Here is a 12,288-nt window from a genome sequence, read left to right as displayed (position 1 = left end):
AGAGGAAGAGAGAGAGTGAGACAGAGACAGAGAGAGGAAAAGAGAGAAGAGGAAGAGAGTGAGACAAACAGAGAGGAAGAGAGAGGAAAAGACAGGAGAGGAAAAGAGGAATAGAGAGATAGAGTGAGACAGAGAGAAAGGGAGAGAGGAAGAGAGAGAGTGAGACAGAGACAGAGGAAGAGAGAGGAGAGGAAAAGAGGAAGAGAGTGAGACAGAGAGGAAAAGAGAGAAGAAAAAGAAGAAGAGAGAAAGAGAGGAAAAGACAGAGATAGAGAGGAAGAGAGAGAGAGAGAATGTGCTCAATCAAGAAGGATGAGAGTTGAGAAGCAGCCATTTGACTTGGCAGTTAGTGGATTACTGATGACTTTGGAGAGAGCAGTTTCAAGTCGAGTGATGCAAATAGAAGCCAAGTTGCAAAGGCTTGAGGACTAAGGAAAGGAAGTAGGGGCAGAGTGTAGATAATTTTTTCTAAGACTTTGGTTCGAAAAGAGAGGAGAGATATAGGAAAATAGGGAGACAGATTGAGAGGATAAAAAAAGCGAAGGTTTTTTAAAGATTAGAGACACCTAGCATATTTTATCAATCAGGGAATAAACCAGTAGTAGATAGGAAAGATAGCAAATTAAGGAGAGGGGATGATTGTGACAGCAAACATGGAGAGGTAACCGGATCAAGCATACGGGTCAAAGGGTTGGCCTTTTCATCAGACTAAAGGAGGAGAAAATAGGGGAGGAAGATGTAGAAAAGTGGCCGTTTCTAGTGAATGGCCTCTTCTCAGTGAAGTGTGGGTGAAGGAGAGCAGGACAGGATGGCGTGAAAGGCTCGAGGAAAGAAGGAGTTTGAAAAGGCTGTTCTAGGAAGTTCAATAGAAAATCAATCAGGAGGGAGTAAAAGGACCCTTGCTGCTGTGAGGTTCAGTTAGATGATAGAAATGTGTGCCTGGACCCAGTCGGGATGCTCGGTGACTTCTGCATCCCAATGTTGCCTTCAAACCTTTGTCACCAAATATTAATGTGGTGCGTGCCCCACTCCAGCCCAGCTCATGCTGACCTCTGCTTTCACAGAATCATCTCTTTTGTTTAGCTTGTCTTCAGGATTTAAAAGGGATGTGAAAGTAGGAAAACTGGGATTAATGTCCAAGAGGAACCCAAGAAAGACTGCCCGGTAGAACCCTTGCCCAGCAGCAGCTTGAGAAGCCTCGATCTTCTCTTTTTGTAAATGCTGTATTGATCCCTTTTATATTCGTCTTGTAATTTTGACACCACATTGAATTCTCCTTTGTGATAAAGGAAACTTTTTAAAAATAAGCACCTGATACTATACCAGAATCTGAAAATAGTGTTTCTTTTGGACCTCATGATCCCCCAGCTCTCTTCCTTTTACATTATGTATTCTTTGAGATCTTTGATGATTTTTAAGTTATTCAAAATTTGGAGAAGCCTCAATTAATTTTCCTGTGATTCAGCTAACACTGTTTTCTCCTCTTTAAGGGATGGCCAGCAGAAAAGGAACTTTCTTTGTCTTCCATTCAGGTAAATGCTAAAGGAAATTTCAAATTTTAAACAAATCCATTACCTTTTTCAGAGGTGTCTTAAAAATATTTTGTTTATTTTTTTTAATGTTTCTATCACTTCCCAATTATTCTCCTAGTATGTCTCCACCTCACCTCTCCCACCCTGCTTCTTCACCCAAGAGAAGATTGTCTTGTAATAATAAATTGAGTTATTAGTACAGTTAAGTACAACACACACACACACACACACACACACACACACACACACCCCCATATGTCTGACATTGTACGGTTCTTTCCATACATCTAACCCCCCACCTTTCTGCCAGCAATGGAAGGGCATGCTTCAGCATCAGTCCACTAAAGCAAAGATTATCCACTGAAATCGGTCAGTTTTACAGGTCTTTGAAAAGCCTTCTTTTTGTGCTCAGTGTCCACATTTTGGGGCACAGGATTTGCACGTAGAAATTTTGCAGCTATCCAGTAGCTTGACTTTTGCTATTGGCAGCTCCCATCTCTCACTTTGCACGTGTCTGTGTAAGATGTGTCTAGACAGTAATACACCTGATTACAGAAACTGCACAGGTCATGGTGCTTTACAGTCATCTCCTGTGAATGTACAAGTGTCTGCATCTATGTGAGCTGTTGTAACCGTTAAGTTCCTAGTGGTTGGGAAAGATGTCTAACTTGCATCTCACAGTGCTGTGTTTGGCTGGGCACTTAATAAATGCTATTGGAGTGACAAGCGCCAGTTGGCTTGGCGAGCATTTCTGGGTTCAGTTTAACTTAATAACTTTGTTCTTGTGAATCCAGCCCATCTGTGGTTCGATTTTAATATGCATACATGTCTTAAGGACTGGTAAAAATACTTAGCACCGAGTGGGGAGAAAATGGAGAATAATTTATTTATTTACCAACAGCATCATAAAGAAAAACAACTAAGAAAGACTTGAGAACCAATCAGTGCAATAAAGAGCAGCAGTGATGTGGCAGGCCGCCCACCTCCTGACGGAGGGCGAGAGGCTCAAGGTGTAGAATGAGGCAGATGCTTTGGGATGTGGGCACTAAGGGCATTTCTTTTGCTTGACTCTGCAGGTTTTGTTTTTCCTGTGATTTGTTGAAGTGGTGGAAGGGGCGAGGCTAGCGATAGGGTCACCGAAAGGCGGGTGGGAGTGGTGGAAGGCAAAGAAAAAGACCACTGAATCATTTAAAAATTCCCTGAAAAAACAGAAGGAAGGTGAATAGACAGCGCTAACAAAGCAGGCCAGCTTGGAAAATAGCACATGGAGTTTAGTCTATATCTGGAAGGAGGACGCCCCTCTGCACGCTCCCAATCGGCAGCTTAGTATCTGAACATGTTCATCTTGTTCGGAGGTAGGTTTAGAATATTTTAAAATGATAGTGTTGCAAGATATAAAAGAGGAAAAAGATAAAGTTTACACACCTTTTTTTAAAAAAAAACAGAGTACTCTGTTACTGTGCTTTTTCTCTGCCTGCAGAAAAAGAAATGGAACTGGTACTTGGACTATCTCCTTTTGGAGGAGCTGCATGGCCTTCACCTTTTCATGGAGAGCAGCCTCAACATTGCTGACAGTGCCTCATCAGCCCACACACACCCTGCTAACAAGAGACCCAAGACTTGCATCTCAGAGCCAGTTTGAGCTTAGAACAAATGAAGCTTACCACATGGCCCTCCTTGGTGGCAAAACATTCCTGTGCCTCAGCTTGATTTTCTCTTATTGGGTTTCCAACAGACTGTCATCAGCAGGAATAGGAAAGGAACACTCGAAGGAGCCTTCAGTGACCAAGGAGGGATTTGATGTAGATGGCGTGATTTTTTTTTTTTTAAATTAGGAGTTGATTTCTTCACTTCCTTAGTGAAAATATTTTAATGAATAGTGGGCATTTAATTCAATTCATCTCTCTCTCTTTCTCTCTTTCCCTCCCTTCTCTTTCCCCCCTCCCCCCTCCCTTCTCTCTCCTGTCTCTCTCCTCTCTTTCTCCCTTTCCCGCTCCTCCCTCTCTCTCTCCCTCTCTCTCTCTTTCCCTCTCCCTCCATCCCTCCTCTCTCCCCTTTTACTGCCAGGGTTTATTATGGTCAAAGTGATTTTTTTTCCATTTGCCTCCCACCAAATCATGTATAGTGAAATTTCTATTATGTGGTGGACTTTTACAGATATTTTTGTATGGTGCATTGTAAGATGCATTTCTGAAGGAGAGCTTTGTACAGATAATGGGAAGCATCATTGAATCAGCTAATATTGACACACAGCACTCAGCCACTGCAGTGAGCCATGGATGACTGCGGGCCTCATCCCTAATACGAGGCTCCGGCATGCCACTGAGCCCAGAAGGCAGCAGCAGCTGCTGCTGCCTGGACCGTCGATATGTAACAGTGGGGAGGCCATGTGGATAATCTGTTCAAGATTATCCATTAAGAGCTTCCTGCTTCAAGCAGTCTGATTTCCAAGAGGTCACAGATCCAGCGTGCTGTGTGCTGTGCCAAGATTTAAGTGCAGAGGAAGTTAGAGTAACCGTTTGACTTTTCAGAATGATTGTCTTGAAGGTTTTCTTTTTTTCCACGTTGATCTGTTCCAAACAACCACAGTGTTACGCAAAAAGTACATGGCCCATGCAATTTTGCTTCAGTGCTACTGAGTAGTGCTCCTCTTTTAGTGCCAATCAAGTCTTAGAAAAAGATACCTTGAGCTTGTTTTTGTGCCTTTGGAGGTACATGCTCCTTTGGTATCTTAAAAAAGAAAACCGTTTTCCTAGTCATATTCAAAGATTTTGTGTATCTGAGAGGTGGAGAGGTACGATAGCTCTGGCTCCAATACAGAATCTTTCTCACTTGTTTTCTACTATTAAGCCCCACTTTTTAAACAGAATGGCTTTATAGAGCCTGGCCCCTCTCTCCACATGAAGATGGCTGTGCCAGTCCCCCATTTGTAAGAAGGGATTTGATTATCCCTCAAATGGGAACAACTTCAAATTGAGGCGATAACAACATTTATCAGTGGTTGATTCCACTGGAGATTACGTTCAAGCTTAGCTGCCTACAGGCCATCGAAGAAACCTTTCCTTCTCCAAAATGAGTACTTGAGGACCACTTTTCTTCTGGGGGTCGGCTTTGTGTTGACTAGTTCTGGGCACTGAGTTCTCTGCCCACAGTCTCCTTGACCAGAGAGATTTGGAGAGCTTACGTGAAAGTCTGGGTGAAGACTGACACCTTGATGTAACAGATTGGGCTGTGCAGATGAGCCAAATCTGGTCACTTAATGATGCCCGTATTGAAAAACTTTCTATCAAAGAAGCAAGGTTCAAGTAAGAGTGATGTTTGTGGAATTAGACCAAGATTGAGGTAGTGCTTATGTGAGCAGCATGCCCTGTCCTCCTCGCACTAGCAAATGATACAGCAGGAACATCACAGAAGGTGATCCAAAGGTCTAAGGCCTAGAGGTTTGCTTCTGAGTGTTTTTGCCCCAATGTGCTGTGAAGAACAAAAGATGAGTGTGCAGATAGGTGCCTGACACGTTTTCAGAGTGCTTGAAGAAGTGCCACGGGAGTAGGATCAGAATTGGATGAAATGACAACGGCTGACCAGATAAAGAGTGATAGAAAAAGGAAGCACTATATGCCATCTCCAAAAGCAGCAAAAGCAGATTCTGGTGCCTGTGAAAAGCCACACTTGGCTTCTAAACAGAACGAGAATTTTCCCCCAGCTTAACAACTTACAAACCATGACAAATTCATTGACGCTGTGACTAGAACAACCTTGCCCTTGGTGGAATGTGGGGATACCCAAGTGACAAAGTAACTATACAGCAGCAAGACAGTGAGGCTGAAGCTGACGTGCTCAAAGGATGGGGCAAAGAAGGGCGACAGCTTTAGCCGCCCAGAAAGTGGTAGAGGGAAGATGACGGCAAGTGAAACCACTATGTGATGTTCATGTAGAGACAAAGTAGGGGTCGTACTGCAAACTTCTCCTTTGAGATGACGCCCAGATGCCTTCATTATTATGTATAACATTGGATTATTGATCACATACAGTGTTTAAAAGCGTTTTTAAAATTATAGGGGCAGCTAGGTGGCGCAGTGGTTATAGCTTTGGCCTTGGAGTCAGGAGGACCTGAGTTCAAATCTGGCCTCAGACACTTGACCCTTACTAGCTGTGTGACCCTGGGCAAGTCACTTAACCCCGATTGCCTCACCAAAAAGCAAAAAAAAAAAAAAATTATGACCAATTCCTATGAAGAAAGTATCCAGAGACTGCCTAACTTTATTTATTTCCAAACCTTTTTAAAGTGAAAAGACATTCTTATATTCTCACTTTGTGCACTTTGTTTTTTGGCATAACCAAAAAATTTTATCATGGTTGAGGCATTTGGGGAGTTGGAAAGATTTTATAAACTCTGTGGTTCTTGGCTAGAAATTCTGGGTTATAAATGATATTCTTTATGAACTCACTACTCAAATGGATCAGTGATTGCATCGTTCTGCATCGAGTGATGCAGGTGGAAGATCATCCTGGGTGATTTTTGTCCATATCTTCCCCTAAATGCACCACGTGGGATCTACCTAATATGCTGGCGGCCTGCCTCCCTTCCCTTGGCATTGAATAGGTGGGTACCAGTGGAGCACTCTGTTCTGGCCATCTACCTCATACACATCTCTGGTTTGTATAAAACAAATTCCTATGGTATATGGCTCACTGGGCTGAGAATCAGAAAGACTCATCTTCCTGAGTTCAAGTCCAGTCTCAGATACTAGCTGTGTGACCTGGAGCAAGTCACTTGGTTGCCTCAGTTTCTTCATCTGTAAAATGAGCCGGAGAAGGGAATGGTAAAGCACTCCAGTATCTTTGCCAAGAAAACCTCAAAGGGGGTCATGAAGAGTCGGACATGCTTAGAGCATGCAGAGCCTTTCTTCAGTGAAGCCACATGGAATACTATCCCTTTTGGGTATGATTTGGATTGGATGGCCCCGAGGTTTCTTCCAGTTTTGACATTCTGTCAGTCTGTGATTTTCATAGGCTGCCACAGTCCAGAGCACACATTACAAAGGGAGGTGTTTTGAGAAAGCAATGGGCCATCATTTGGCTTAAAATTGATTTGTGGAATATAATGAAAATTGCATTTTCCTGCTTTTTTTAGGATTGAAAAGGAGGTCAGCCAGCATATATACAGATCTTGAAAGTTCGTAGTAATTTTTTAAATGACATTACAAGTATCGGCCAACCTAATGAAAGCTCAAACACAGTTGCTCTATGGTATTCATCTGTGTGTATTTTAGAGAATGCTGACATGTTTTTGTATGTTAACCTAATTATGCAGAAGGTTACTTTTTTTTAATGTTTTTCTATTTCTTGTATGTAAAGTTGTGGGGGAGGCAGCATGGAATAGTTTACATGATTTATATATAAATGCAAAAGGAAAACAGATTTGGAAACCTTCAATAATGAATGTGAGATTTTGTACTGAACTCTGAGTCAAACCTAGCTTCTGTTACTAGCAAACCAGAAGGCCCAGGGCGAGTCATTTAATCTCTTTGTCCTTTGCTTCTTTGGTTTTTTTGTTTGTTTTTTGTTTTATTTTTTTTTTTTTTGTTAACATATGGATAATAATACATCCATCCTTCAAAGTGTTAGGAGACTAAAATGAAACAGTAGATGAAAATAGTCACTGAAAAAAACCCCTATTTTTCTTGCCCTTTAGAAATGTTTTTCCCCCTTGAAATATTAAGGTACATATCTCATAATCTACAGATAGAATTATGGACTGTTCTAGAAGGCAATCACATGTTTTAAAATTTTCTTTTGGGTGCAAGTTAGTGAGAAAGGAGTAGACAGAAGTTGTTTGAGCCCATGGAATCATCTTCTGTAGTTGGAATGACTTCCTGGGGATTTGTACATCATACAACTCTGAATATAATGACATGAGGAAATCCCTTGTTTTATATGTACGAACTGCTTTTTGGGGTTATTTATGTCTTATATTCTCCACTGGTTTTCATTTGTTGGCAGCTTTTAATTATTTGAGCAGATCCTTCGATCTCGCTGATGAACTCATTGTTGTGTGAGCACTCCTTTTTTTTTTTTTTTTTTTAATTTGGCTAGGCTCTGGGGTTAAGTGACTTGCCCAGGGTCACACAGCTAGTAAGTGTTATGTGTCTGAGGCCGGATTTGAACTCAGGTCCTCCTGAATCCAGGGCCAGGGCTCTATCCACTGTGCCACCTAGCTGCCCCTTGAGCACTCCTTCTAACCGGGCAGAGTGCAGTTCATACAGCTCTCGTCTTGTGTGATTCTTATCCGCATCCTCTCAGAAAACCTTCAGAGAGGACATATCCCCAGGCTGGAGGCCTTCCTCTAGGATTTTTAATATTTTCTATGTCCCAATGTAGCACTTAGACTCACTTTCCCTTTCTCTCATGCATGACTTGTCCATTTTGTAGTCATACATTTCCTGGATGATAGCCTTTATTCTATTTCTTTTGTGCAAATCATGCATTGATAATAGGCCTTTCCCTCTCTACCATGCACCTATCCCTTGCCCTTTGGTTCACCTGCAGTTTTGATTCTTTGAAAATTGTGGTTATTTCATCATTTGCTGCCACAGTAGCATCATCAGGAGAATGTTGGTATTGAAAAAAAAAAATAGGTTTCTCTATCAGAGAGCAGCTTGGGATTGGGGAAAGCATTCTGCAGGTTACCAAATGCCATCTAGCCTGCTCTCTCCTATTCAGTTTTTGGTTCAGTTCATTTCTTCTCTCCAGTATCCATCTAAGATGTACATACTGATATGTCTCTCCAACTGCGTATTATGTCAGCTGCACAATAGGCACTCTTTCATTTGATTTTTCCAATACCTATTGTTTTGCTAATCTCTTTTGCGTGGTCATGGATCTTAGTGAGGAGACCCTTGTGTGTTCTGGAGTTTGATGCAATCAGCACAATGTCATCTTCCAACAGGAACATCTGGAAGACCTTATCATCTCTAGGCAATCCTCTGCCATTTGGATTTTGCACAGGACATCCTCCACGACAGTGGCAAGCACCTTTGACAAATGTATGTCTCCCTGTTGTATGTCTTAGTTGATACTGATTATCAGGGATCATAGAACAAAGTCATCTTCATGGTGGGATTTATCAAGGAATCTCGTGTAACCTGCAAACATGCATGTGAGGCACCTGGTTGGAAAAGAGTCTTTTAGAGCTTGTTTTCCCCTGAGTCTACTGCTTTTTTATAGTTTAAAAAAAAAAAAACAAAGCAAAACAACTGCATATGTATGTGTCAGTAAACACAGTTGACCTCTTGATTTTTTTCATAATAAAAATACTGCAGAATTAATCTAATTCATATATCTGACCACGTCATTCCCTTCTTAAAAAAAAAAAAAAAAAAAACAGTTGCTCTCTGTTGCTCAGAGTCGTAACTAGTGTGTAATGAACAAAGCTTAACCCTGTGGTACTAAGTGGGAAAGGGGGACGACCTTGTTTCTTCCCTTCAATGCTTTAATTGTAAATGGGATGGACGTAAATACTTTGTCTTTGGCACAAACTTAGGAGGATACAATATGTGTGGAGAGACAAAGAGAGGGATGATCAGGAAAAGGCCTTGTGGAGCACCTGAGCCATGGTTTGAATGAAATGAGGGAGGGATTCTAAGATGCAGAGGCAAGGAGTATATCTAGACATTGGGAGCTGACCTCAGACACTCCCTAGCTGTGTGACCCTAGGCAAGTCACATTTTCTGTTTGCCTCAGTTTCCTCAACTGTAAAATGAGGATAATAGCGCATACTTCAAAAGGTTGCTGTGAGGATCAAATGAGATCATGTTTGTAAAGCACGTAGCGTAATACCTGGCACATAGGTGCTATTTAAATGCTTATAACCCATTACTTCCCCTTACCCCTTTCTCTAATTTGGTGTTCATTTTTTTGTTGTTGGGTCATTTCAGACCCTTCATGGCCCCATTTGGGGTTTTCTTGGCAAAGATACTGGAATGGTTTGCCATTTCCTTCTCCAGCTCGTTTTACAAATAAGAAACTGCGGCAAACAGGGTTAAATGACTTGTCTAAGGTCACACAGCTAGGAAATGTCTGAAGCTGGATTTGAAGTCAGGAAGATGAGTCTTCCTGATTCCAAGTCTAGTGCTCTATCCACTGTGCCACCTCGCTCTCCCAGGTGTGGATTGTCAGTCAACTAATTATATAATAAGGCAAAGAAATCATAGTAAAAGGAAATTCACAATTAATCAAGAACACTAATTTTAGCCAATAATTTAACCTTTACAGTAATGAAAAGTGAGTTGATTTTGATTTTGTTTTTAAGTAAGTCACTCTCAGTGGCACAGATAGGTAGAGATGAAGGCCTGGTATAAATTCGGAAATCAGTGGTTATTGAATAATCTGTTTAGTATAAGAGCACTTCCCATCCTGCTTCAGAAATTTACAAGGGGAGTTATCACCTTTAGGACGTTTTGGTGCAAATATGTTGCCTAGTGATGATCATCTTACTGCATAACAGCCAAGATGGTGTGTAAACCCAGAACATTAGATTGTGCAGTTGCAGAAATGTCATTTGCCTCCCACCACCTTCACCTCACCCTCTCCAGGCTGTCTTGGGAAATTAGAAATGTGAAAGCAATATTTTATGCTATAATTGTAGAGCTAGAGAACATTTATGGAAGGTCAGAAATGCTAACCCGCTTTTCTCAGTTGGTAAATAGCAGGCTTGAGTATTTATCCAAAGTCTTTTAGTGCCACCAAGAAAAGCAGGTGCGTTGCAAGGGATTTTTAAATTACAGGGTGGATTAGTAGAGAGAGGTTCTAATGCCAAATATATGTAGAGGTAAAGCCGGTATTCTCAATGCCTGTGCTCTTAAATGTTTTTTTCATTAATTTTAGACTTCTGTTCACATATGTGCTCTTTAAGTAGTAAAATAAGTGATAAAAGAATAATGATCGCCCATTGCTTGATATACAGTGAGTTCAGCCAAAAAAAAACAAGAAACAAAAAATAAAAAAAACCCCAACCCAAAGCACACACATGCAGACCCGCTTTTTATGAAACACGAAGATAAAGCTAAACCAGTTTGTGCCTTTTCTTTAGCAGTATTACCTCAATTTTCCACTTTAGTGTATGTGTATGTCTACAACAATCTAGTCCAGACTGTTCAAGAATCCTTTCCAGAAATGATACGTACCTGTCACGTTTGCAATTCGAAGAACATTAAATACCACTCTGTATTTTTGGTGGGGAAGCGACAAGCCTTGTTTTAATCGTCAGGGTTCTTTTTTGTTTTGGGGGAGGCGAAGATTACAAGTTATGTCCATTTTAAAACCATCATTCCAAGCATGTATTTCAATAAGAAATCTCATCCCACTCACTAAATGATGTCTTGGCCTTGAACAATTTGAAGAAAAATGTTCTTGGTAGAAAATCAAGTTAATATCCTATATTCCTTGTTATCACTTCTAGGGTGTCAGAAAGTACCATTTCTTGGCTGAATACTCCTGGTCCACAAGGAAGAAAGGAAGGTTTCAGAGACTAAAAGACAGCTTCTCCTCATGTGGAGATGATAAAAGAGAGTGAGAGAGTGAGAGAGAGAGAGAGAGAATATAGGAGCGTGCTGCTTCCATGCCAATGTCCTGTTCTGCCCAGATACCACAAGCAGTGCCCTTATGTCACAGGTAAGAGCTTAAGAGCTCAGTGCCTGAGAAGATCAGGAAGAGATGCCCTCCCCGGAACTTCTTGGAGAAACCCTCACTCTAAATTCCTGACATCTCCCCACCCCCAAAGTGAAACTCAGGAGCACCAGTGTCAGTTCTCCAAGGTACCTCAGAAGCTAGCCATGTTGGCAACAGATCATTTTAAGCTTTTCACTGGTTCTTGTCATTTATTTATTACCTTTCATACCTTGAGGAACTTTATCCTATTGCTATGCTTTTGGTATTTTTAGATTGCTTTTTAGGACTATTAAATCATACTGGTTTTAGTATGTTTCCTCCTTGTTTTGTATTTTTGTTCATAATATTTTGAGATTCTCTTCTAGTGGGGATCTAGAGTTCCTAGTCAGTAAATACATTGGAAATTGTAGTGAATTTGGAGTCAGAGAATGTGGTTTCAGATCTTACCGTATACTTAATGTCAGTGTGACCCTTGACAAGTCATGTCACCTCTCTGTCCAGTTTTCCCATTTGTAAAGGGAGGGAATTGGGCTAGATGACCTATAAGATTCCTTCCAGCCCTAAATCTGGTATCCTGTGATCTTGTATTTTTGTTCAGTCGTTTCAGGTGTGTCCAACACTTCATGACCCCATTGGGAGTTGTCTTGGCAAAGATACTAATGGAGTGGTTTGCCATTTCTTTCTCCAGCTCATTTTGCAGATGAGGAAACTGAGGCAAGCAGGGTAAAGTGACTTGCTCAGGGTCATACACCTAGGAAGTATCTGAGGCTGGATTTGAACTCAGGGAGAGGAGTCTTCCTGACTTCAGGCCTGGCGTTCTATTTACTGTACCACCTAGCTGCCTCTATGATCTTGTGATCTACCAGTGTATCATCACCCCAGCATGCTGCCTGCTTTCTCTTTAGCCAGCCACTCTCCCATATCTTGCCCCATCTCTACCCATAGATTTCCACCATCCTTTTCAGCTAAGCATGCTGAAAGCTGTTGAGCTGGCACATTAGCTTCTGGGGGATGTAGTTCCAAAAGTCAACGTGGAATCTGTCCACTGGACCTGCCTCCATACACTTAAAATACTAGTTGCGAACAG

At 41.4% G+C, this 12,288-nt stretch overlaps 1 protein-coding gene across 4 annotated transcripts in view; it reads left to right on the top strand.

Moving 5' to 3' along the window:
- The window catches only part of CENPI (centromere protein I), a 62,202-nt gene extending 50,724 nt beyond the window's left edge, over positions 1 to 11,478 (top strand). For 2 of the 4 annotated variants that reach the window (XM_027837147.1, XM_027837156.1), the window contains exons 20-22: positions 1,491 to 1,532; positions 3,013 to 3,334; positions 8,482 to 8,541. In XM_027837147.1, the coding sequence (XP_027692948.1) occupies positions 1,491 to 1,532; positions 3,013 to 3,174 (204 nt within the window). In that variant the 3' untranslated portion in view covers positions 3,175 to 3,334; positions 8,482 to 8,541. Of the gene's footprint in view, positions 1 to 1,490; positions 1,533 to 3,012; positions 3,335 to 8,481; positions 8,812 to 10,992 lie in introns of those variants that run through there. The other 2 variants (XM_027837163.1, XM_027837172.1) reach the window with 2 other exon arrangements.
- The last annotated feature ends 810 nt before the right edge of the window (positions 11,479 to 12,288 follow it).

Source organism: Vombatus ursinus, unplaced genomic scaffold, assembly GCF_900497805.2.
Source record: "Vombatus ursinus unplaced genomic scaffold, bare-nosed wombat genome assembly UNPS02004533.1, whole genome shotgun sequence".
In the NCBI taxonomy this organism is placed as follows: Eukaryota; Metazoa; Chordata; class Mammalia; order Diprotodontia; family Vombatidae; genus Vombatus; species Vombatus ursinus.
The sequence above is the reverse complement of the archived record's forward strand: the minus strand, read 5'-3'. Positions and strand labels throughout refer to the sequence as shown.